The following is a 26,220-nucleotide window of genomic DNA, read 5'->3' as shown; positions in this document are numbered from 1 at the left end:
GTAAAATCTGTTATCGTCCTGTAATTTCTCTTGTGCCCAGTGGCAGAACTGTACACGACGTTCAAAGTCGTCGCCATGCAATTCCTGGTGGATAGAAATATGGTACGGGTGCAATCGATGTTGATGTAGCATTCTCAACACCGACGTTTTCGAGATTCCCGATTTTGTCTGCTACTGATGTGCGGATTAGCCGCGACAGCAGCTAAAACACCTACTTGGCCGTCATCATTTGTTGCAGGTCGTGGTTTGACGTTTCACACGTGGGTGAACACTTCCTGTTTCCTTAAATAACCTAACTATCGGGCGAACGGTCCGGACACTGGGATGATGTCGTCCAGAATACCGAGCAGCAGACATAGCACACCACCGTTGGGCATTTTGATCACAGTAGCCATACATCGACACGATATCGACCTTTTCCGCAATTGGTAAACTGTCCATTTTAACACGGGTAATGTATCATGAATCAAATACCGTCCGCACTGACGGAATGTTACGTGATACCACGTACTTATACGTTTGTGACTATTACAGCGCCATCTATCACAAAGCGAAAAAAGTGGTCCAATAAAACATTCATATTTCTTTATGTACTACACGAATATGTAATAAAAATGGGGGTACCTATTTAAGAAAATGACCGCTGTTGATATCCGTTTGACCTATGGCAGCGCCATCTAGTGGTCCAACCATAGCGCCATCTGATTTCCCTCCTTCAAGCTAGACGAGTTTCGTTCTTTGTAGTTTTCTCGTTTGACGCTTATTTCGTGAAATGTTTGGTCTGGTCGTGTCTGTGTGTGTGTTAATTGTAAAATTAATTAAACATTTAAAATACGAGTAACAGTATGCACAAATGCTGAAGACAACGTAAAAAACGATACAGTACCACCCCACCCCCCCTCCTTTCCTCCGTCCTTTCCCTGGGCTCCCTCTTGCCCCATTCCATCCTGTGTTTCTCCCTACCTAACCTCTCCCGACGTCCCTTCTCCCCCCCCCCCCCCCGAGTCCTTTTGTATTCCCATCCTCTGCCTTCCCCACCCCCTGTTGCATCTGCCCAACATCCCCGACCCCGTTTGTGGGTCCTAATCCTCCACTGGCTCCTTTCTCCCTTCCCCCCCTTCGCTTTTCCTCACCTTCCCCCCTTTTTTATATTCCCGTCATCTGCCCAGTTTCCCCCCACCAGCTCTCGGCTGTGGTATCTCATATTTTAGTGCAGGGTTCCAGTGAATGTTCAGTGTTGTTTCGTCTTTACAAGTGTTGTGAACAGAAACCATGCCGTTGCTGGGTGTGAATTTTATGTCTTTTGCGAACAGAAACCAGACTGTTGCGGTGTTTTTTTTAATTGTCTACTATTTTACCTGTCTGCTTCAGATGTATTTTATTAGCATGATCATCCCTTTATTGTATGTTCTAAGTTCCACGATTTTTTCGCCATGATACCCTTTCAGTCTCCGTTTTTATCGCCTGTTTTTTATTCTATATTATCTTCACCTTTTCAAAACAAACTCTGTAGGCTGAAGAGCGGCGTACTAAGCTGCTACCAGCCCGCCTCCTATGGGGGGAATCGAAATCCAATAAAGGAAAAAAAAAGTGAAAGGCAATCTCTCAAATTGTGAATGAGGTACCTGCCAGTTAGTTTTGAAAACTGTCGACAGGGGCGCCACAGAGTGTAGTTGCTGAAAATGTCGGCTTACAAGGCAGCTAAAGCGTTTTGTGTGCTGGAATTTGCCCGCTGCCAATCGTCAGTGACTATTCAAAGGCCTTTGACGTGATACCACCTGTGCCGTTTCCAACAAGACAGTCTACGGACAGCTTCTTTGCCGAGAGAACTGCCAATAGTATCACCTATCTCGAAGTGCATAAATTGTCAATCGTGCCACATCTTGAAACTGAAAGCAGGGTTTTCGTCTTTTAACACTACGGCGCCCCTCCCCCCCCCCCCCCCCCCCCGACCCCCGGCACACCTCCACAACTGTGTATATGAGATAACCGGAACGAGATGTTGCCACATCTCAGGATAGGCCATGATGCGGGCACTCTCCAGGTGCTACTCGAGTGTCCACAGAGGTCGCCGGACTTGACACCTTCAGATTTTTTTCCTGTGGGGTAACATCGAGGTTTGCACTTCTGTCCCAGTTCTACGGCAGAACCTCCAATACTTGCGACACCACAGTGGAGCAGCTGTTCTTACTGTCTACTCAGATATGTTGGGTATGAGCAGAGTTGGACTACCGATTATGTGTACAGTATGAGGAAGGATGGACACATAGAACATTTATAAACATTGTAAAAAATACTGTGAGGTCCGTCTTTCATATACTGTATCATTTATTACGTTATTCTTGGCTGTTTATCTCTACCAAATTTCTGAAATGTTTCACAGACTTTATAATTACTGTGTATATAGACTCATTCCATGACCAAGTAGCTTAGGATAGCATGGTACCATGGATATGAAATATAAATAAAATTCTTTTTTAAAAGTCTTCTGGAAGCAGTTTGCTCATTTGGCCAAAGAAGTCGATGTTACACACTGAGAGAAAGGAACCTACGAGTGAAATTGCATTTTCGTGTTGATATTGTCTGTGTAGCAGAAAAACCTTTTTCGAAACATTTTTACTTGAGTTAAACAATGCAGACACTTATTGACACTCATGAAAATATCGGCATTCTTTGAATACATCTCATCAATGGGATTTCCATCATCTATGGCATACGGAAGCGATGGTTATTTTTCTTTTATTATCTTTTCTTACCCTTCACTCAATACGGTTAGTGAGGGATAATAGTGGTACAAAATTATAACGTTTATACTATCAAAAATTTTAGAAGTATACAAAAATTTATCTTAATATATCGACAGAGTCCTTAAAATACATGATTTTAGGTACAACATGATAGTTATTTCACAATCTATAAACTGAATGAAACGATTCATTGTAATTACGTAACGTGAGGAATGCAAAGAGACCAATATGAAGTGAAGGAATAAAAACACACAAACTGTCAATTCTATGTGGTGGGCCTTTGCTTAAAGATTTTTGGAGTCTGGAACAAATGAATATGGAAGTTAAGTACTTTAGTAAACAGGTAGTGGATTAGGTGTGGAATGGATATTGGGCGTGAAGTTGTGAAGGTTTTTCTGGAGAGCTGATTGGAGGGATAATAAAAATAGGGATAATCGGTAATAAATGAAAGATTAGGACATAGAAGAGAAAGAGGCGAGTATGGATATGGAGAAAGAAAGAAAGGGCCCGTGACAGCTGATGGCACAGGTATAAGCCAGAGTCAAAAGGGGTTCAATGAAAATGTTCTAGGAGATGATGTGAAAATTATGTAGGTATAAGGTAGAGGTATGAGCTGTTACAGATGCGGCAGTGTGTAAAGACAGGAGGTTAGACAAGAAAAGATACTTTGGATGGTATCAGGTATTTTGGAGCTGTAGGATATTCTTATGTGTTCAATCACAGTGAAGAGAGGACATAATTTGATGAGTGGCTAATTGACTCACCTGCGGGACAAGAAAGGGACAGAGAACGAGAAGTGAATGCTGTTTGAAGACTTAAAATACTTGTACAATTTTGGGGTTCAGGTGGCTAAGTCACATTTAAAAAGGTATGCACTTTATACACCAAGGTTTGAAGATGTAAATAATGGTGGGGAAGCTTCATTCCTGAAGTGTAGCTGGCTAATTCTTTTACGTGTGCAGCGAGCCAAGAGTCTGGGGTGGGAGAGATTGGGTAGTTTTAAACTTTTTGGAGTAGGGACTGATCAAAGTTCGCATCATTGTGGGTGATGTCATTAGGATGGATTGCAAAGTGGTTAATTTTGGAGACGTTGTTCGGTAGAGGGAGTAGCAGATAGCAGATAGCATTGGGAACAGATAGGGTTTGTTGCATTGTGGCTCGATATGACAAATGGGGAAAGTCTTCTGAAGAAAGAAAGGCACGCTATTAGACTGTTACGATAGTACTGATTGGCTTCAAAGTTTTATACCTAAGGCTTCCCAATAGGTTTACAATCATATGTGGAGGTAGTACAGGATGTGAACAGGTAGGCTATTGGGATTAAGGCATCCAGGTAGGGTCTATAGAGCGACAATCGGATAGACCGATTGATACTTGATTCCAGTGATGATGTTTTCTGCAGTGATTTAGCTGGAATGATAGGTTAAAAGTGGGATAGTGATTGTGTGACCATGGAAAGAGTCATTAGACACCAGCACTTGATTCTGACACGGGGAAGTTACTGTGGGCATTGAGAGTGATGGTAGTGCTAGAGATAGGGAAGGTCTTAGCTGTGCCTGTGAGAAAGTCAAGAGGATTAGAATGACGGGAAAAAGGTTTCACAGCTTACAGGAAAGTGATTGGGTAAGATGGTGAATGCTTTAGGGATTGTTGATGAACAGTGGTGTACCTAAGTCGAGCACTGAGAACTTCATCTCAACACACAGATTGTGGACTGTGTCTTCACTTTGTAAGCTTGTAAGAAGGTCACATTGAGGACAAGGGTTTGAAGTTTGTGTTCACTGAGTGTCCTCATGAACAGAATCGTGGTTTGCAGAAGCACGAGATCTTGTGGGAAAGGAGGTTTCAGCAGTGTCGTAGTTTACTTAACGTTAGGGAGTAGTATTCAGGTTAAGGGGAGTGTGATAAGGCTTACGGAAGGGAACTGAGATGGTTGTAAACGACGTGTACTTGATGACTGGCTCTCAGGTATCCAGTTGGATGGCAGTGTTGAGATACTATGAGACATCCCCCAGACTCGCCCAAACCATTTTCAGGCAAAGTCACTATATCAGAAAGTTATGAGTGTGGCGTGTCAGATTATCTCGACAATACCATTCAGCTGGAAACAATATTTCATTAGTAGCTTACACCAGGGACCATTTTATTCACACAGAAGCGTACTGGGTTGGAACAGCAGGTGGCTAAGAGATCAAGGTGGTATATGGAACAGGCGATAAGGTAAAAAATGGTCAAATGGCTCTGAGCACTATGGGACTTAACATTTGAGGTCATCAGTCCCCTAGAAATTAGAGCTACTTAAGCCTAACTAACCTAAGGACATGACACACACCCCCAGACTGAAGCGCGTAGAACCGCTTGGCCACACTGGCCGGCCGACAAGGTAAACTAGAGGGAAGTCCATCAAATTAGTTGGATAGTGGTCAGGCATTTTACATCTTCAGGTGTGGGATGGAATTGTATAGGTTTGGAGAGGGGAAGAAAGGGGAGAGGGGATGAGTTATATGGGAACAGTTTAGTTATGTATTCTCAATTCGACTATGGCGACAGTCATTATACAATGGTCAAGCCATTTTATGCTAATTCGGTTGTTCCAGAAGTGTTGGTCCAATAAGGTTCAAAATGGCTCTGAGCAGTATGGGACTCAACATATGAGGTCATCAGTCCCCTAGAACATAGAATTACTTAAACCTAACTAACCTAAGGGCATCACACACATCCATGCCCGAGGCAGGATTCGAACCTGCAACTGTAGCGGGTCCAATAAGACATACAGGATGGTATGTAAGTGTATGGTACGTATATGGTAACTGCTGTACTTGAGAAAAGTCATGAATCGTGATCTGGAGCACTATTTAAATCAGCTAATGAATGTGATAAAGTCCATGAGCTGGAAACTTGTATCATTTTAAGGAAAAAAGGTAGTGGCTCAGTTGGAAGAGCATTACTGGTGGCAGATGAGGGCCTGGGTTCCTGTTGTGGTCCAGTAGATTGTTCCAAGTGATCAAGTGAATGTCTGATGTTAGAAAAAGTGAGACCGTGTTACTACCATTCGCTGATTCGTGTACGAATGTGGGTTCATCCAGAGGAATGGTGATCACTGTAACATCCAGATTTGTCGAGGTGAGGATGTTCATCTGCAGGTGCAGGACAAACTCCACACTCGGGCCCCGCCAGACAGCTGCCTCTGCACCTCCTCCAGCGACCGGTCCTTCGTCTCGGGAACCACGAAGAACACGAACAGGGCGCCGGCGACTGCCACGGAGCCGAAGATCCAGAAGGTTCCCTGGACGCCGACGGCGGAGCTGAGCTCGCTGAAGAAGGTGGTGACCAGGAAGGAGAAGGTCCAGCTGACGAGGCAGCAGAGGGAGCCCGCAAAGGCGCGCACCTCGGGGGCGTACAGCTCTCCGAGCAGCACCCAGGTGACGGGCCCGAGCCCCAGCGAGAAGGCCACCACGAACAGGCAGAGGCTGGCGAGGGGCAGCCAGTCCAGGCCCTCGGCCTCGCCACTGGAGTCCAGCTGGAAGTAGGCTCCCAGGAGCAGAGCGCACAGCCCCACCACTGCGGCGGACGCCACGAGCAGCGGCCTGCGGCCCGCGTGGTCCACCACCAGTGACGCCACCAGCGTCGCCACCACCTGCATGGCGCCCACCACCACGGCAGACGTATCCGCCTCCAGGGCTCCGCCCGACGCCCTCTGCGACACCGACATTTCGAAACGTCTCAGGTCCCTGCTTTTGGAAGGCAAACTAGATGACAGATACAGTAAGGCGGGTTGTACACTGGGATGCAATCAACAAAGGTAGGGCAGGGCAGCATGTGCCCACTTCTACGTGGGCCGTGCTGTGTCTAGGACACAGTTCACTGTGCGAGCACCACACGTGCCCACTCACGCGGATGGTGTCTCAGAATGATGATGATGATGGTGAAGGTGAAGGTGATGGAGAAATATTGATACAAGGGCAAATCAAACAGTATGTTACACTTTCAAGTTCTGGCCATTTATTAAACCACATACACATAGGGAACACGGCTACAGCAATACACAATGTAAGTTCAGTTCCCCATATAGTCTCCAACAGACTGTAAACATTCCTCGGAATGAGCAACCAAGTTTTCGATTCCAGATGCGGAGAAATCACCCCCAGCGCAATGTGACCACCTGGATACAGCTGCTTTCATTTCGTCATTGTTTCGGAATCGTCGTCCACCGAGATCGTCTTTCATCTTGCTGAACACATGATAATCGCATGGCACTAGGCCTGGATCTCACACTTGAATCGCTCAGCAGTTCTGCATTACACTGTTTGATCATTGTTATCAAAGTCCCAATTTCCATTGTTTTGAAGAGACAGACACTCCTGGAGTCATGATATGATCAGTGTTTGGATATCACCTCATGTCATAGCTGGTGGGGATTGAGTGAATCCTGGTGGTACAACAGCACTTCAAGGACATCCTCATCTCTTCTCTCTCATGCGACAGTCTCATGTGCCATTTGTCAACAGGACACTGGTCGTTCACACGTGCCAAATTTCTTCATGACATTTGTGCAGCATGTTGAGGTAATCACATGGCCAGCACGATCCCAAGATCTATTCCCAACAGAAGATGTGTGGAACCACGTTAAATGTCAATTGTCTTAGTGTCGGCATCCAGATATTAAGGGTAAGGTGAAACACTTGTGGGTCAGCTTGCCTCAGGATACGGTATAACTGTTTCATGGCTTCTTCTCAACCAAATAAGCACATACATCCAGGCCACAGGTAGGGTAACGCCGTACTAGTAAGTGGGCTCATACTGTCAATTTCTTTTTCAATTTGAATTGAATTTGAAATAACTGAAGTAACGTCACACATCCTTCCACCCCATTTCTTCGTTTTTTCCTTCCCCTGGGTGTTCGGCTTCTTGTCGGGCAGTGTATTGTTACTATTATTTAAATTCTAGTAATCTGTAGAGTGTTAATTGTAGTTGGTTGGTTGGTTGACTTGAGGGGAAGGAACAAAACAGGAAGGTCACCAGTCCCATTGGATTATGGAAGGATGGGGAACCGTCCCAGCATTTCCCAAAGAAATTTAGGGAAATCACAGAAAACGTAAATCAGGATGGCCAGAAGCGGGTTTGAACCACCATCCTCCCAAATGCGAATCCAGTGTGCTAACCACTGCGCCACATCACTCGGTATTAAATGTGAGTTTCGCAATATGTGATATTCGGGAGGAGTGGTGGGGGGGGGGGGGGAATGGGGATATGGTGAGAAACCAACCCCAGAACTGGACTGTGGATCTGTTGTTGCAGTCTTCCACAATATGCTGCCCCAAATTCGAAGCTGCACAGCAACAAAGTTACATAATTAATTTTTCGTTTGTTCAGTTACATATCTCTTGTTCTGATTGAAATGCCTCCACCACAGTACCACAGCGTGCTGTTAGATGAGCCAAAATAAATTGGCCCTGCCGATTGCCAGATTTGAGATTGGTGGGGTTCATTACTTTCCTGCATTAGTAGGTTAACAATGTGACAACAATCGATGGTGAATTGGTAGAAGCGTACACCAACAGTAACCCACCATATGACATGTGGTTAGCTGGCAGGAATGCTTTTAGTGCTGCAAAAAAAAAAAAAAGAAGCTGAATGAGAAAGAACTATATCTGTGTGATGGAGAAGAAAGTGGAAGAGTGGTGGAGGCACCAATGTTCGGAGACCAGGGGTATCACTGTCAATCTGATAGTGAGAAATGTCAGAATTAGTCACAGATCAGTTTTCAGTATCTTGGATGGCACATTGGGCACGGCAAAGGTCGCCACCCAATGGCTTCCTGACTGCTTATGCCCATTGTAAAGCCCACCAAATCGATGCAGCTGTGAAGATGCAGCAACTCTCTCAGACCAGTCCAGAGGACTTCTTTAGCTGCCTGATCTCCATGGCCGAAGTACTGGGTGTATTACAGGGACACTGAGACAAAAGAGCAAAGCAAGAACATGTGCATTCATGACTATCAGAAAACTCGAAAACTCAACCAACATCGGAGAAGCTGATGATGTGTGTGTTCATGACTGCTACAGTGTGGTTGGTCTACTAGCAATTACACTCGGAAGTGTAAATCAGTCACAGGAGCATACAACTGAAATCTCTTGCAAGGTTATGGGAGGTTGTGATGATGAAGTGTAGCGAGAAGCTGTCCGACTTAGTGCCACTGGTCGATGAAAATGCACAGTCTGTAGAATTCTGTGACCATTGTCACTGAAGTTGAAATCTGCTGATTTGTTAGGCCACATCATTTTTCTTCGCATGATCGCCGTTTCGACCCCGTTGCTTGGATCTTCCTCAAGATCTTATGCCGCAGATTGTGCTCAGTCTACAACGGACAGTAAAAGATCCTGAAGTAGATCCCAGCAGAGGGGTTGAAATGTCGATCACTCCAAGAAATATGACACGATCAGGCTGGCTGGAGTGGCCGTGTGGTTCTAGGCGCTACAGTCTGGGACCGCGAGACCGCTACGGTCGCAGGTTCGAATCCTGCCTCAGGCATGGATGTGTGTGTGCTGTCCTTAGGTTAGTTAGGTTTAAGTAGTTCTACGTTCTAGGGGACTGATAATCTCATAGGTTGAGTCCCATAGTGCTCAGAGCCATTTGAACCATTTTTTGACACGATCAAACAACCCAGAACATTTTAACTTCAGTGCCCCAGATTGCCCCGGACAGGTCACAGTCACACAGTGTGTCTCTTTTCCGTGCAAAATTTTTCCTCATCTCCCTTATTCTCCTGATACGGCACCCATGACCTTCTTGCGTATCCAGAACCAGGACACAGTGATTTTCAAGGTGGAATGTTTCTTCAACAGCCAAAATTCAGTCTTGTACAACTAAGTGATGCACTGTTGGGAAAAATGTGTCACATTCATGAGTGAATATGAAGGGATAGATAACAATACAAGCAATGTTCATGACCACAGCTTCTCAAGGTGCCACAGATGAAATTTTAACCCAATAAGAAGGGGCACCAGATTGTAAAAATAACATTAAAACTAGATTTGTACTCTTGCCCATTGTGGCCGCTCTGTGGTCTTTGTGTGGACCCCAGACGATGCTGGGATACCCGGCAATGAACATGTTGACAGCCTGGCCAAACAGGCCACCAGTAAACCATCTCTGGACATTGGCCTCCCGGAGACTGATTTGCGAGCGATGTTATGCCGCAAAGTTTTCCAACTTTGGGACACTGAATGGCGCAACCTGACCACGCCAAACAAACTCTGTCCTATCAAGGAGACGACGAGTGTGTGGCGGTCATCCATGCGGGTCTCTCGCAAGGAGTCCGTTGTCCTGTGCCAGCTGCGCATTGGGCACACACGGGTGACGCACGGCCACTTATTGCGCCGTGAGGACGCGCCTCTATGTCGGTGCGGATCCGCTTTGACGGTGGTCCACATTTTGTTGGAGTGTCCCCTTTTAGCTGTGCTCAGGCAGACGTTAGCGCTACCTGACACGCTCCCTGCCCTTTTAACAAATGACACTGTCATGGCAGGCTTAGTTCTGCGTTTTATTCAGGCAGGGGTTTTTTATCACGTAATCTGAGTGTTAGTTATGTCTTTTTTGTTTTGAGTCTGGCCTTTGGCCTACGATTATAGACTGGGTTTTCGAGTGTTTCTCGGTGTTTGGCTTTTCCTTTATTATCTCTATGGTCAGCCAACCACTGTCACACTCTGTGTGATTTTATTTCGTTTTGTCTGATCTCTGTGTATGTCTTTCTTGTCTTGTGTCGTGTGTCGTCTTTTCCATAGTCGTTTTTATTCTCTGTGGGTGTTTTCAGTTTTGGACCAAGGGACCGATGACCGTAGCAGTCTGGTCCCTTTAATCCCACAAACCAACTAAGCTAGATTTGTACTAGTGAGGACTATCTTAGATGGCGCATTCTCTTGGCCAAACGTCCCTCACTGTGAATCGTCACAAGAGTCGCTGGCAGATTTTGCTCACCAGGAAGATATCGGACGCGTAGAAAAGCACAGCATTGATGCCACAGAGCTGGAAGCACGTGACGAGCCCCAGCCCCGCGACGATTCCCCGACCGGCAGCAGGGGTGCTCAGCCCCTCCCGGAGGGACCCGGACCTCCCGTTCCCGGAGTCCTCCTCCAGAGCCGCCCTCGCCTCGGCCAGCTCCGCCTCCACGTCCCAGCACGGTCCCCTCAGCCAGCGGAGGGCCGCCCGGGCCTCGTCCTCCCGGCCACCCTGCAGCAGGTAGGGGGGAGTCTCGGGCACCAGCGAGAGTGCCACCAGGAAGACCGCGGGCACCACGGCGCAGCCCACGGAGGTCCAGAACAGGCCGGTCACCGCACCCAGCACGTAGACGTAGAGGGTGCCGACGGTGAGCAGCAGCTGGAAGTAGCCGCACAGTGCTCCCCGGACTTCCTTCTGGGCCACCTCGGCGATGTACACCGGCGCCAGCACGTTGAAGGCTCCGCCCGCAGCTCCGGTCAGCAGGCGGCCCACGCACAGCAACGCCAGCTGCGGATAGAGGTTCCCCATGTAATCTTACATGTATGTCTGGACTCACAATTGGTCACCCCTTCAAATGAGAACACTAATTGAGCGGAACAATACAGATGATTTAAAAGACATCAGCAGCCACTTTGTTGTTCTTGTTGGTCTCCAATTTATACTCTCTGATCATAAGAACCGAGTCAGTCCTATGTAATGCGGAAATCACCACTAGATATCAACAGAGGTGGGCCCCTACGGTATAAAACGGGGTGAGGAGTATTGTGTTGTCAGCAGAGAAGCAGTAATTTTCACGTGATTTTTCAAACCACTTCAGGGAATCCAGCCAGATAATATTTACAGCGACCACCTACAATTATGTGATCAAAAATATCCGGACACCTGACTGAAAATTACTTACAAGTTCAGGGCGCCCTCCATCGGTTCAAATGGCTCTGAGCACTATGGGACTTTAGGCTCTGAGGTCATCGGTCACCAAGAACTTAGAACTACTTAAACCTAACTATCTTAAAGACATCACATACATCCATGCCCGAAGCAGGATTCGAATTTGCGACCACAGCAGTCACGGGGTTCTGGACTGAAGTGCGTAGAACCGCTCGACCACAATGACCGGCCCCTCCATCAGTAATGCTGGAATTCAATATGGTGTTGGCCCACCCTTAGCCTTGATGACAGCTTCCACTTCCGCAGGTCTATGGTCAATTAGGTGCTCGAAGGTTTCATGGGGAATGGTAGGTGAGTCTTCACGGAGTGCTGCATCGAGGAGAAGTATTGATGTCAGTTGGTGAGGCCTGGCACAAAATCGGCGTTCGAAAACATCCTAAGGGTGTCCTGTAGGATTCAGGTCAGGATTCTGTGCAGGCCAGTCCATTACAGGGATGTTATCATCGTGTGACCACTCCGCCACAGGCCGTGAATCATGAATGTGTGGTCGATGGTGTTGAAAGATGTAATCGCCATCCCCGAATTGCTCTTCAACAGTGGGAAGCAAGAAGGCGCTTAAAACATCAGTGTAGGCCTGTGCTGTGATAGTGCCACGCGAAACAACAAGGGGTGCAAGCCCCCTCCATGAAAAACAAGACCACACCAAACACCACCGCCTCCAAATTTTATTGTTGGCAGATGATGTTCATTGGGCATTCGCCATACTCACAAACCTCCCATCGGATCGCCACATTGTGCACCGTGATTCATCACTCCACACGACGTTTTTCCACTGTTCAACCGTCCAATGTTTATGCTCTTTACACTAAGCGAGGCATTGTTTGGCATTTATCAGTGTGATGTGTGGCTTATGAGTAGCTGCTCGACCATGAAATCCAAGTTTTGTAAACCCCCACCTAACTGTCATTGTACTTTGGGTGGATCCTGATGCAGTTTGGAATTCCTGTGTGATGGTCTGGATTGATGTCTGCCTATTACACATTACGACCCTCTTCAACTGCCGGCGGACTCTGTCAGTCAACAGATGAGGTCGGCCTGTATGCTTTGTGCTGTACGTGCCCCTTTAAGTTTCCACCTCACTGTCACATCGGACGTTTAGGAGTGTGGAAGTCTTGCGTACAGACGTTTGACCCAAGTGATACCCAGTCACCTGACCACATTCGAAGTCCATGAGTTCCGTGAAGCGCCCCATTCTGCTCTCTCACAATGTCTAACGACAAACTGAGGTCGCTGATATGGAGTACCTGGCAGTAGGTGGCAGCACAATGCAACTAATATGAAAAACGTATGTTTCTGGGTTGGTCAGATACTTTTGATAGTGTATTTCGGCTGGAGTACACCCCGTCATTTTCAAGGCACAAACTGCAACAGACAGGCGATGTGCAAGCAAATTTAAAAGCTCAGTTCTCGGAGTAATTCTGGAATGATAACACACACACAAACACACACACACACACACACACACACACACACACACACACACACACACTGTCCACTAGTGCCACCAAGGATGACCAAAGTGAGAGGCATCGACAGTAAAAGACTAAGAACTAGCAAGTGAGGTAACATTGTCTTAGGTTAGTGGTGTTTAACGTCCCGTCGACAACGAGGTCATTAGAGACGGAGCGCAAGCTCGGGTTAGGGAAGGATGGGGAAGGAAATCGGCCGTGCCCTTTCAAAGGAACCATCCCGGCATTTGCCTGAATCGATTTAGGGAAATCACGGAAAACCTAAATCAGGATGGCTGGAGACGGGATTGAACCATCGTCCTCCCGAATGCGAGTCCAGTGTGCAACCACTGCGCCACCTCGCTCGGTGAGGTAACATTGTCCTTCTGTTTTCTGACACGGGAAAGAGCAGGATTGCAAGCAGATTTTAAACAAAAACCTGCATCCCTGTTTACAACGCTGCTCGTTACATTAATCTCAACAGCTCCCATAATAACACTGTCCCGTTATCTGAACGTGCATGCTATTATCTCGGTATTGTCATGTAACATAGGGTGACCAGTATCCAAACAATGTTCAGCAGTAGCAGATGTAGAATGAGATTTTCACTCTGCAGCGGAGGGTGCGCTGATATGAAACTTCCTGGCAGATTAAAACTGTGTGCCGGACCGACACTCGAACTCGGGACCCGAGTTCGAATCTCGGTCCGGCACACAGTTTTAATCTGCCAGCAAGTTTCATATCAGCACACACTCCGCTGCAGAGTGAAAATCTCATTCTTGAAACATCCCCCAGGCTGTGGCTAAGCCATGTCTCTGCAATATCCTTTCTTTCAGGAGTGCTAGTTCTGCAAGGTTCGCAGGAGAGCTTCTGTAAAGTTTGGAAGGTAGGAGACGAGGTACTGGCAGAAGTAAAGCTGTGAGGACGGGGCGTGAGTCGCGCTTGGGTAGCTCAGTTGGTAGAGCACTTGCCTGCGAAAGGCAAAGGTCCCGAGTTCGAGTCTCTGTCCGACACACAGTTTTAATCTGCCAGGAAGTTTCAGTAGCAGATCTAGTTGGCTGCTGTAATCGTGTCTGCCTTTTACACTGAGTCCATCGGTTCTCCACGGTCCTGATAGTTTGACCAATATATGCCAAGCTGCAGTTACAAGGAATGCTATATACAACCGTCTTAGGCAGACCAAGATCATCCTTAACAGAACCCAAAAACACTCTAATTTGAGATGGAGGTCTGAAAACACATTTCACATCGTATTTCCGTAAAATACGACCGATCTTGTTGGAAATTCTTCTTGCGTAAGGCAAAAAGGCAGTAGACTCAGTATCATCAGTCACCCGATGCACTGTTGGTCGATAGCGCAACGCACGTTCAATCTATCACTATAACCATTCTGACGGAATGTAGTTTGAAGATGGGCCAGCTCAGCTGGCAAAGTGTCAGTGCCGGAAATGACATGTGCCCTGTGTGCCAAAGTACGGAGTACCCCTTCACATTGAGCTGGATTGTGACAAATATCAGCCTGTGAATAGAAGTCAGTGTGAGTACGTTTCCGGTAAACTACATTTCCCAATGATCTATTAATCTTACTCCTAATCAAAACGTGAAGAAAGGGAAGGCAACCATCCTCTTCCACCTCCATCATAAAACGAGTGTTCGGGTGGATCGAGTTCAGATGTTCTAAAAAGGTTTTCAAATTCTCCGTACCATGAGACCAAACAACAAAAGTATCATCAACATACATGAAGAAACAGGCGGGTTTCAAAGGTGCTGACTCCAATGCACGTTGCTCGAGGTCTCCCATAAACAAATTTGCAATCACAGGAGACAACGGGCTACCCATAGCACCTCCATCTGTCTGCTCGTAATGCTGGTCACTGAATAAAAAGTACCGTAAGCGGATGTCAACAAATGTCGAAAGACATTAGTTAATTCAACACCAAACCTATACTCAATTAACCACAACAAATCAGACAGAGGAACACGAGTGAACAGAGAGACCACATCAAAACTTACTAGAATATCAGTCATTGAAGTGCATTCGCTCCAAACGACACAAGAAATCATCTGAGTTCCTGATACTTGTAAACAGGGATGGAGATTTTTGTTTATGTTATGTAACAATACCGAGATATTGGCATGCAAGTCCAGCTATTGGGACAGTGTTATTAAGGAAGCTGTTGAGATTAAATTAGCGAGCAACCTTGTAAACAGGGATGGAGGCTTTTGTTTGAACTCTGCTATGAATCCTGCCCTCTTCCAAGTCAAAAAACAGAGGGACAAAGTCAATGTTACCTCACCTGCTAGTTCGTAGTCTTTCACTATCGATACCTCTGGCTTTGGTCATCCTTGTGGCTCTAGTGTTCAGCGTTTGTGTGTGTGTGTGTGTGTGTGTGTGTGTGTGTGTGTGTGTGTGTGTAATCTTTCCTGAATTGCTCCAGGAAACGAGGCTTTAAATTTGCCTGTACATCGCCTGTCCGTTGCAGTTTGTGCCTTGAAAATGGCGGGGAGTACCCCTGCTGAGATATCGGCGGTCGCTGTAAATATTACCTGGCTGAGTTGCCATAAGTAGATTGAAAATTGTATAGGTCAGGAGAAAATCGGGTCTCACAGATTACATCAGAAATCAGTGACTTCAAATGTGGACTACCCATTGGATATCCCCTGAGTGACAATCATCAGGAACGTTCCAGGCCCTCTAAAGCTACCCAAGTCGACTGTTGGTGACGTTGTTGTGAAGTGGAAATGCGAAGGGACAGCCACGACTAAACCGAGACCAGAACAGACCTCGTGTACTGAAGGAGAGAAACCGTCGTGCATTGTGAAGATCGACTGTTAAGAGAGGACGGAATCTCCAGTGAGTACCAAAGTTCTACCAGCAGTTCGGCTTGCACAGTGATTGTGCAAAAAGGCGTTAAGAATCATGTGGTACAATAGTCGAGCCGGTCTTCATTTAGTAAGCGGCGCTCGAGATGGTGTAAAAAGCGATGGCACTGCACAGTGTATGACTGTATACACGTGGTTTGGAGTGACGAGGAAGGCTGTACCGTGTAGCAATCTGGTGGAAGGATTTGTGTCTCTCGAATGCCTTGAGAATGTTGCCCGCCATAAAGTGTAATACCAGCAGTGAAGTATGGAGAAGACGGTGTTACGGAATCTTTCGTGTCTAGGGCGTGGTTTCCTTATTGTACTTGCAGAGGCAGACAAAAATGTTTTACAGGATTTTTCACTGCATACAGTAGAGGAACATTTGGGAGATGATGATTGTATAAGGACGACACTGTTCCTTTTTTACGACAGCATCTTTAAGGGGACATTGTACGTGAAATTCGTTGAAATTTGACATTTTCTGTTTTCTACTCCATAATGTACTTTGGAGTTTCCTGAACATTTCGGTACATAATACATTAAAATCAGACAATTGTGCGACCTTCAAATAGTATTTTGAATGTTGACGTGTGACTGTCAAATTTCGCGGCTACGCATATACTGGCACAGTTGAGCAGTCATATCTTGGGAACTACACCGTCTAGAAGGCTGTGAATTGCTTTGTTCTGTGCCTGCTGCTACGTCTCAGACGTTCGAATTAATAATAAACAAATCAGTCCTTTGTTTCTGATACTAATTTTCGTTCAAAGTAGTGTCGTGTCTGATTGCAAGACAATAAAATGTGCTGGAAAAGTAGCAGACAAAGTAATTGATGAATTACAGCAATATTATGCGAAGGCCATTAGAGATAACTATGACAATTTAGAGAAGATGAAAAGAGCTGTGTGGAGCACTTTCTTTCATCGAATATCAACCGATGAAAAAGCCATGTCATGCTTTGTGTCCACCTCCACAAAACACTTGGTGTAAATATAGGCAAGCTGAATTTTCTGACACCCTGCATGAATTTACACATAAAAATTCTCTTCCTTCAGCAGTAATGGAGGCAATCAAAGATATTTACAGAGATTTGGCAAATCCTGAGCTACTAAGCAAATCTTTACATAGGAAGACCCAGAATGTAAATGAGTCTTTCAATTATGTTGTGTGGTGGCATGTGCGTAAAAATGTATTTGTTGGCTTTGTGACTCTAAAGTTAGCAGTGCCTCAAGCTGAAATAACTTTTAATGGTGGGAAATATGAAAGAATTAAGGTTCTGGAGAAGTTAGGGGTAAGATTGGGACAGAACGCAGCTAAAGGACTGCAGGAAGGGGATGAGTTTCATGTACGTGAAGCAGAGTTAGCTGCTCAGCAAATGACAAAAGAAACCAGAAAGAAGAGGAGGAGGCAAGCACTGGGCTGTTGTGACACTGAAGAAGACACAGGCTATGGGCCAGGGCAATTCTAGAGCATAAAAGACGCAGAAATGTAAGTCAGTATAAGAATTTGTAATTAAAAAGTTTTAAACCTCAATATCTCTGAACTACATTCTTTTGCAATAAATTACCCATTTTCTAAAAAAGTACTCATGGTAGAGGCATGAAATTCTCACAGCATGCCAAGAGTGATATTCAACACATATGGAACTAGAATGATTAAAATATCCTAAGTTGTTTTGTTTTTGTTCATTTATTTACAAAATCTGTCAAAAAATGAGTGTTTGAAAAAAAAGAGGACATGCCCCACAATACAATTTTAGTAATAATTCTAGTCCAGTATATCTAGAAAAGTGCATTCAATAATTATGGAAAACTGTAAGTTTGTCTCTTAAAGAGTTTCCACGATAATGGGTCACAAAATTAGATAAAATTTAACATTGGCAGCAAAGGAGAAACTGGGTGATCAAAAAGTCAATATAAATTTGAAAACTGAATAAATCACGGAATAATGTAGATGGAGAAGTACAAATTGGCACACATGCATGGAATGACATGGGTTTTATTAGAGCCAAAAAAATACAAAAGTTCAAAAAATGTCCGACAGATGGCGCTTCATCTGGTCAGAATAGCAATGATTAGCATAACAAAGTAAGACAAAGCATCGATTATGTTCTTTACGGCAAATGCTCAATATGTCCACCATCATTCCTCAACAATAGCTCTAGTCGAGGAATAATGTTGTGAACAGAACTGAAAAGCATGTCCGGAGTTACGGCGAGGCATTGGCGTCGGATGTTGTCTTTCAGCATCCCTAGAGATGTCGGTCGATCACGATACACTTGCGACTTCAGGTAACCCCAAAGCCAATAATCGCACGGACTGAGGTCTGGGAACCTGGGAGGCCAAGCATGACGAAAGTGGCGGCTGAGCACACGATCATCACCAAACGTCGCGCGCAAGAGATCTTTCACGCGTCTAGCAGTATGGGATGGAGCGCCATCCTGTATAAACATCGTACGTTCCAGCAGGTGTTTATCAGCCACGCTGGGGATGATGCGGTTGTGTAACATATTGGCGTACCTCTCACCCTTCACTGTAGCACTTACAAAACCAGAATCACGCATTTCCTCGAAGAAAAAAGGCCCGATAACGGTAGATGTAGTACATCCAACCCATACCGTGACTTTCTCGTCGTGCAAAGGAGTTTCCACGACAGTTTTAGGATTTTCGTAGCCCAAATTCTGCAGTTGTGGGCGTTGACAGACCCTCGGAGCGTGAAATGAGCTTCGTCGGTCCACAACACGTTACTCAACCAATCGTCATCTTCCGCCATGTTTTGAAACGCCCACACCGCAAATGCCCTCCGCTTCACTAAATCGCCAGGTAACAGTTCACGATGCCGATGGATTTTGTACGGATAGCATCGGAGGGTACGCCTAAGTGCCAACCAAACAGTAGTGTATGGAAAGCCGGTGCGACATGCGACTGCACGAGCGCTGACTTCTCCGTGCATAGACGAACCCGCTACAGTATCCATTTCTTCCTGAACTGTCTCAGCAGCATTACGCCTTGTGCTCGGTTGGCCACTATGGGGTCTATCGTGTAAACAACCCGTGGCTTCAAACTTCGAAATCATTCTCGCCACAGCTGCATTTGTCAATGGACCTTTACCTGTTCCAATCCCCTTCCTATGGCGATAGGATCGTAACGCTGAACTGGCACATTCCCCATTCTGATAATACAGCTTCAGTAAAGGCGCCTTTTCAGGTAACGTCAACATGCTGCGACTGCTGGCGCATCTGATTCTCTCTCTCATTACAGCTCCTTTTATACACGATTGTCATGCGCAGTCACTGACGTTTTGCTATCCAGCGGCATCTGTCGGACATTTTGTGAACTTTGTTTTTTTTTGTTCTAATAAAACTCAATGTCATTCAAAGCATGTGTGTCAGTTTTTACCTCTCTATCTAAATTATTCCGTGGTTTATTAAGTTTTCAAATTTATACTGACTTTTTGATCACCCGGTACAATGTCCCCTTAAGGCAATTTCTTTTTGGAGCAATACACCACCACTTGTGTCTTGTGCTGTTCGTTTAAGTACATCCCAGGTTTCGGTCTTTCATGTTATTTTGAGGTATTTTATTTTATGCCTTTAACATACATTGCAAGACACTCAGCATGTTGTCAAGTTCAATGTTGGCCAAAAATTAAGAAAAATATTGGTTCCCCACGAAATGTCAGATTTAAAATGGTAACAGATCATTAAATAATCATAGGATCCCGTCGTATTTACTAAAAGCAGGCTTACGTTGTTAAATAAAAGGTGAACACATGTCCCTACAACATAAGTACGTTTTAAGGACATCAGAGTGTATTCATTGTGCGACAGGGCGCAGAAGTGGTAGTATAGGCTGTGAACAGTGGTGCTGGAAGTTTACAAAGCAGGTCTCAGTCCAGTCACTTCCACAGGTTATGCAGTCTGCACACGCTACCATAAAACAGTATAGCATTCCGAATGATACTCTCAGCTTACACCATCGCAAAATCGCTTTGGACCACGCCGCAACTAGACATGAAGCTACACGGTGACACTTATTGAACTGTATGAACAAAAACGTAAATTAGTTAGAAACTACGGCGTGCACACATTTTATTCAACATGTAAACGCCACTACAGATGTTCGGATTTAGGTTATGACATATTCGGTATGCCCACCCTCATTAGCGATGATGTGGCGCAGACGAATAGCGAAATTCTGCGTGACGGCTGAAGTGTCAGAACGTTGATACTGTCGGTGACCTCCTGAATACCTGTTTTCAGCTCAGAAATGGTATTGGGATTGTTGTTGTACACCCTGCCTTTAGAACAGACGCACAAAATGAGTCGCACGTGTTCAGATCCAGAGGATATGGCAGACAATGGAGGCCCACGCCAGTAGCCTCTGAGTAGCCCAGAATAAGAATACGGTCCCCAAAGTGCTCCTCCAGGACATCAAACACTGTCCAGCTTTGATGGTGCCGAGCTCCGTCTCGCATGCATCACATCTCGTCGAAATCAGAGGCACTTTGGAAAACAGGGATGAAATCATCTTCCAAAACCTTCACATAGAGTTTGGTAGTTAGCATGGTATTGAGGAATATCGCACCGATTATTCCGTGACTGGACACTGTCCACCACACAATCACCTGTTTAGGGTGAAGAGACTTTGCGATTGTGAAATGCGGACTCTCAGTCCCACAAACACGCCAGTTCTGCTTATTGATGAACCCGTCCAAATGAAAGAGGGCTTCATTGCCAAACCAAACGAATTAAAGAAAACCATGCACATACTAATTACCATGGTGACCTGTGGCCAACTTTGCGGTTTGAATGTCATAATGCACACGGTTATTTGATACACACTACTGACCATTGAAATTGCTACACCAAGAAGACATACAGATAATAAACGGGTATTCATTGGACAGATATATTACACTGGAACTGACATGTGATTACATTTTCACGCAATTTGATCCTGAGAAATCACTACCCAGAGCAACCACCTGTGGCCATAATAACGACCTTGAAACGCCTGGCCATGGAGCCAAACAGAGCTTGGATGGCGTGTACAGGTACAGAAGCACCTGCAGCTTCAACACGATACCACAGTTCATCAAGAGTAGTGACTGGCGTATTGTGACGAGCCAGTTGCTCGGCCACTATTGACCAGACGTTTTCAATTGGTAAGAGATCTGCAGATTGTGCTGGCCAGGGCAGCAGTCGAACATTTTCTGTATCCAGGAACTGCAACATGCGGTCATGCATTATCCTGCTGAAATGTAGGGTTTCGCAGGGATCGAATGAAGGGTAGAGCCACGGGTCGTAACACATCTGAAATGTAAAGTCCACTGATCAAAGTGCCGTCAATGCAAACAAGAGGTGACCGAGACGTGTAACCAATGGCACCCCATACCATCACGCCGGGTGATACGCCAATATGGCGATGACGAGTACACGCTTCCATTGTGCTTTCGACGCGATGTCGCCAAACACGTATGCGACCAGCATGATGCTGTAAACAGAACCTGGATTCATCCGAAGAAATGACGTTTTGGCATTCGTGTACCCAGGTTCGTCGTCGAGTACACCATCGCAGGCGCTCCTGTCTGTGATGCAGCGTCAAGGCTAACCGCAGCCGTGGTCTCCGAGCTGATAGTCCGTGCTGCTGCAAACGTCGTCGAACTGCTCGTGCAGACGATTGTTGTCTTGCAAACGTCCCCATCTGTTGACTCAGGGATCGAGACGTGGCCGCACGATCCGCTACAGCCGTGCGGATAAGATGCCTGTCATCTCGACTGCTAGTGGTACCAGGCCATTGGGATCCAGCACGGCGTTCCGTATTACCCTCCTGAACCCACCGATTCCATATCCTGCTAACAGTCATTGGATCTCGACCAACACGAGCAGCAATGTCGCGATACGATAAACCGCAATCGCGATAGGCTACGATCCGACGTTTATCAAAGTCGGAAACGTACCTCCTCCTTATACGAGGCACCACAGCAACTTTTCACCAGGCAACGCCGGTGAAACTGCTGTTTATGTATGAGAAATCGGTCAGAAACTTTCCTGATGTCAGCACGTTGTAGGTGTCGCCACCGTGTCAGCCTTGTGTGAATGCTCTGAAAAGCTAATCATTTGCGTATCACAGAATCTTCTTCCTGTCGGTGAAATTTCGCGTCCGTAGCACGTCATCTTCGTGGTGTAGCAATTTTTATGGCCAGTAGTGTTGTTGAATAATTGTCACCCCGTAAGAACAGCGTGCGGTGTGGTGGTGCGGAGGAGTACAGCAGGACTCACCGAGTCTCCCCAGATGAGGAACGCCCAGCCGGCCAGGAAGAGGGGACCTAGGCAGAGCCCGGCCCGCTTGCGTCCCAGCACGTCGGCCAGCCGCCCCACAGGCAGCGAGAACGCCAGCGCCCCCAGCGACATGCAGCCCGAGACCCAGGACAGCTGCCACGACTGGTAGCACTGCACTCCGGCCGCAGACGCGTAGCCACACTGCAGCTCCGGGATGGCCACACTGGTCCAGCCCAGTGTCGTGCCCGTGCCCAGCGCCCCGATGCTCACTGCGGACAGGTCCGGGCGGGGCCGAGGTCGGTCTGTGACTCTGGGTGTCTGCTGATGGCTCTCAAACAGTAGAATATCCAGAATGAGATTTTCACTCTGCAATGGAGTGGGCGCTGATATGAAACTCTCTCGGTCCGGCACACAGTTTTAATCTGCCAGCAAGTTTCATATCAGCACACACTCCGCTGCAGAGTGAAAATCTCATTCTTGAAACATCCCCCAGGCTGTGGCTAAGCCACGTCTCTGCAATATCCTTTCTTTCAGGAGTGCTAGTCCCGCAAGGTTCGCAGGAGAGCTTCTGTGCTGTTTGGAAGGTAGGAGACGAGGTGCTGGCAGAAGTAAAGCTGTGAGGACAGGGCGTGAGTCGTGCTCGGGTAGCTCAGTTGGTAGAGCACTTGCCCGCGAAAGACAAAGGTCCCGAGTTCGAGTCTCGGTCCGGCACACAGTTTTAATCTGCTAGGAAGTTACATATCAGAGCACACTCAGCTGCAGAGTGAAAATGTCATTCTGGAAACATCCCCCAGACTGTGGCTAAGCCATGTCTCAGCAATATCCTTTCTTTCAGGAGTGCCAGTCCTGCAGCCTTTCGCCCCTACTCTTCAATCTGTACATCGAGGAAGCAATGATGGAAATAAAAGAAAGGTTCAGGAGTGGAATTAAAATACAAGGTGAAAGGATATTAATGATACGATTCGCTGATGACGTTGCTATCCTGAGTGAAAGTGAAGAAGAATTAAATGATCTGCTGAATGGAATGAACAGTCTAATGAGTACACAGTATGGTCTGAGAGTAAATCGGAGAAAGACGAAGGTAATGAGAAGTAGTAGAAATGAGAACAACGAGAAACTTAACATCAGGATTGATGGTCACGAAGTCAAGGAATTCTGCTACCTAAGCAGTAAAATAACCAATGACGGATGGAGCAAGGAGGACATCAAAAGCAGACTCACTATGGCAAAAAAGGCATTTCTGGCCAAGAGAAGTCTACTAATATCAAATACCCGCCTTAATTTGAGGAAGAAATTTCTGAGGATGTACGTCTGGAGTACAGCATTGTATGGTAGTGAAACATGGACTGTGGGAAAACCGGAACAGAAGAGAATCGAAGCATTTGAGATGTGGTGCTATAGACGAATATTGAAAATTAGGTGGACTGATAAGGTGAGGAATGAGGAGGTTCTACGCAGAATTGGAGAGGAAAGGAGTATGTGGAAAACACTGATAAGGAGAAGGGACAGGATGATAGGACATCTGCTAAGACATGAGGGAATGACTTCCATGGTACTAGAGGGAGCTGTAGAGGGCAAAAACTGTAGAGGATGACAGAGATTGGAATACCTCAAGCAAATAATTGAGGACCTAGGTTGCAAGTGCTACTCTGAGATGAAGAGGTTAGCACAGGAAAGGAATTCGTGGCGGGCCGCATCAAACCAGTCAGCAGACTGATGACTAAAAAAAAAAAAAAAGTCCTGCAAGTTTCACAGGAGAGCTTCTGTTAAGTTTGGAAGTTAGGAGACGAGGTACTGGCAGAAGTAAAGCTGTGAGGACGGGGCGTGAGTCGTGTTCGGGTAGCTCAGTTGGTAGAGCACTTGCCTGTGAAAGGCAAAGGTCCCGAGCTCGAGTCTCGGTACGGCACACAGTTTTAATCTGCCAGGAAGTTCAACAGTAGAATACGGCGTCGTGTCAGGTAGGTAAAGTCCTCAGTAGCTGGCAAAATGTTCATGACACACAAGTGCAATATCCCACCAATACATGACAACAGGGTCATGATACTCAAATTGAGACATAGTTACACTATGTGAACAGAAGTATCCGGACACCCCCAGAAGAATACGTTTTTCGTAGTAGGTGCATTGTGCTGCCACCTACTGTCAGGTACTCCATATCAGCGCTCTCAGTAGTCATTAGACATCGCGAGAGAGCAGAATGGGGAACGCAGTGGAACTCGGGAACTTTGAACGTGCTCAGCTGATAGGGTGTCACTTGTGTCTTACGTCTATACGCGAGATTTCCACACTCCTAAACACCCGTAGCTGCACTGTTTCCGATGTGATAGTGAAGTGGGAACGTGAAGAGACACGTACAGCACAAAAGCGTACTGTCTGACCTTGTCTGTTGACTGACAGAGACCGCCGACAGTTGAAGAGGGTCGTAATGTCTAATAGGCAGACATTGATCCAGACCATCACACAGGAATTCCAAACTGCATAAAGATCCACTGCAACTACTATGATAGATCGGCGGGAGGTGAGAAAACTTGGATTTCATGGTCGAGCGGCTGCTCATAAGCCACACATCACGTCGGTAATTGCCAAACGACGCCTCGCTTCGTGTGAAGAGCATAAACATTGGACATGTGAACAGCAGAAGAACGTTGTGTGGATTGGCGAACCACGGTAAATGATGTGGCGATCCAATGGCAATGTGTGGGTATGATGAATGCCCGGTGAACGACATCTGCCAGTGTGTGTAGTGCCAGTAGTAAAATTCAGAGGCAGTGGTGTTATGGTGTGGTCATGTATTTCATGAAGGGGGCTTGCACTCATTGTTTTGTGTGACACTATAACAGCACAGGCCTACATTCATGTTTTAACCACCTTCTTGCTTCCCACTAGATTCTCAAATTCATGTCCCCCATGGGTATATGTTGTCTAGCCAAAACATTATGACCAGTGGCCACCACAAGAACAAATGCTGACATGGAGGACGCGTTATCCAGTGGGGAAGGTATACATGCTGTAATACCTAGTCTATGCATGGAGATATTTCTTTTTGTTTTACCAAAGTATACTTTTTAAAAGTGGACTGCATACAGAAGTCTTGTGCGACCGGTCTTAGAGGACTCTGACAAAGTAGGACATTGGCCCACGACCTTGAAGATACATAGGACATTGACACTTTGGGAGATCTGGCAACAGTGTAAGCCTGATCCCTGAATTTTGGAAGATCTGACAACAATGGAGACTGTCTATTTGCTGTGCAGCTCCACTACCCCTAGGTGTAACTATTTTTAGGGAGATGGCGTTGAGCAATCACATTGGACCAGTCATGTTTAAGGCAGTTGGTACACTTGTACTCACTAGCAAGGGCAGCCAGGTGCTGCCTCAATCTGCTGGCTCTTCGGCTTCCTTCAGCTGCATGTTCAGGAGGCGGTTTCATCTCCAGCTCGACGGAAGTGGCCATGATGTACTGCCTGCTGTAAAGACAAAACGATTCATTGCAAACATGCATGTGTCAATAGTAAAAGCAACGTGTATTAGTATGCTAACGAGAAAGGGAAATGTTGCACAGTGACCCTTCAAAAAAGGAAAAGTTTTTCATCACATAACAGTAATTATCTGATTTAACTTTTATTACATTCGGGAGTAATATCTACATCTACATCCATACATGAGTGTTTAAGATGCCTCCGATAATCGTGAGTCCCGCCGACTGTGAAGTACGGGCTGTTATAAGATCTCTTAGAGCTAAAGGCCAAAAAGCGATCGATATTCATCGTGACATCTGTGCAATTTACGGAGAAAACATTGTGAGTGATGGAATGGTAAGAAAGTGGATGAGAGCATTTAAAGATGGCCACACAAATGTGCATGATGAACGACGGAGTGGGCGTCCTTCGGTCGTTAGTGTAAGTTTGGTGCAGGGAGTGGACAGTAAGGT

At 46.1% G+C, this 26,220-nt stretch overlaps 1 protein-coding gene across 1 annotated transcript; it reads right to left on the bottom strand.

Annotated features, from left to right (window-relative positions):
• Window positions 1–2,334: 2,334 nt before the first annotated feature.
• On the bottom strand, window positions 2,335–25,421 carry LOC124553540 (facilitated trehalose transporter Tret1-like). The gene is made up of 4 exons (XM_047127388.1): window positions 25,410–25,421; window positions 22,290–22,619; window positions 10,725–11,252; window positions 2,335–6,444 (listed from the first exon to the last, which is right to left on the bottom strand). The coding sequence occupies exons 1-4, from the start codon at window positions 25,419–25,421 to the stop codon at window positions 5,881–5,883; spliced, it is 1,434 nt and encodes a 477-aa protein (XP_046983344.1). The 3' UTR covers window positions 2,335–5,880.
• Between the last annotated feature and the right edge of the window lie 799 nt (window positions 25,422–26,220).

The sequence above is a fragment of the Schistocerca americana genome, chromosome 11 (genome assembly GCF_021461395.2).
Source record: "Schistocerca americana isolate TAMUIC-IGC-003095 chromosome 11, iqSchAmer2.1, whole genome shotgun sequence".
Taxonomy (NCBI): Eukaryota; Metazoa; Arthropoda; class Insecta; order Orthoptera; family Acrididae; genus Schistocerca; species Schistocerca americana.
This window is presented reverse-complemented; position numbering and strand designations above follow the sequence as displayed.

Coding starts and splice junctions, on each gene's coding strand:
- LOC124553540 (XM_047127388.1), bottom strand. Junction 11,253..22,289: donor TCCTCATCTGGGGAGACTCG/GTGAGTCCTGCT, acceptor CTCTATCCGCAG/CTGGCGTTGCTGTGCGTGGG. Junction 6,445..10,724: donor ACGCGTCCGATATCTTCCTG/GTGAGCAAAATC, acceptor TCGGTGTCGCAG/AGGGCGTCGGGCGGAGCCCT.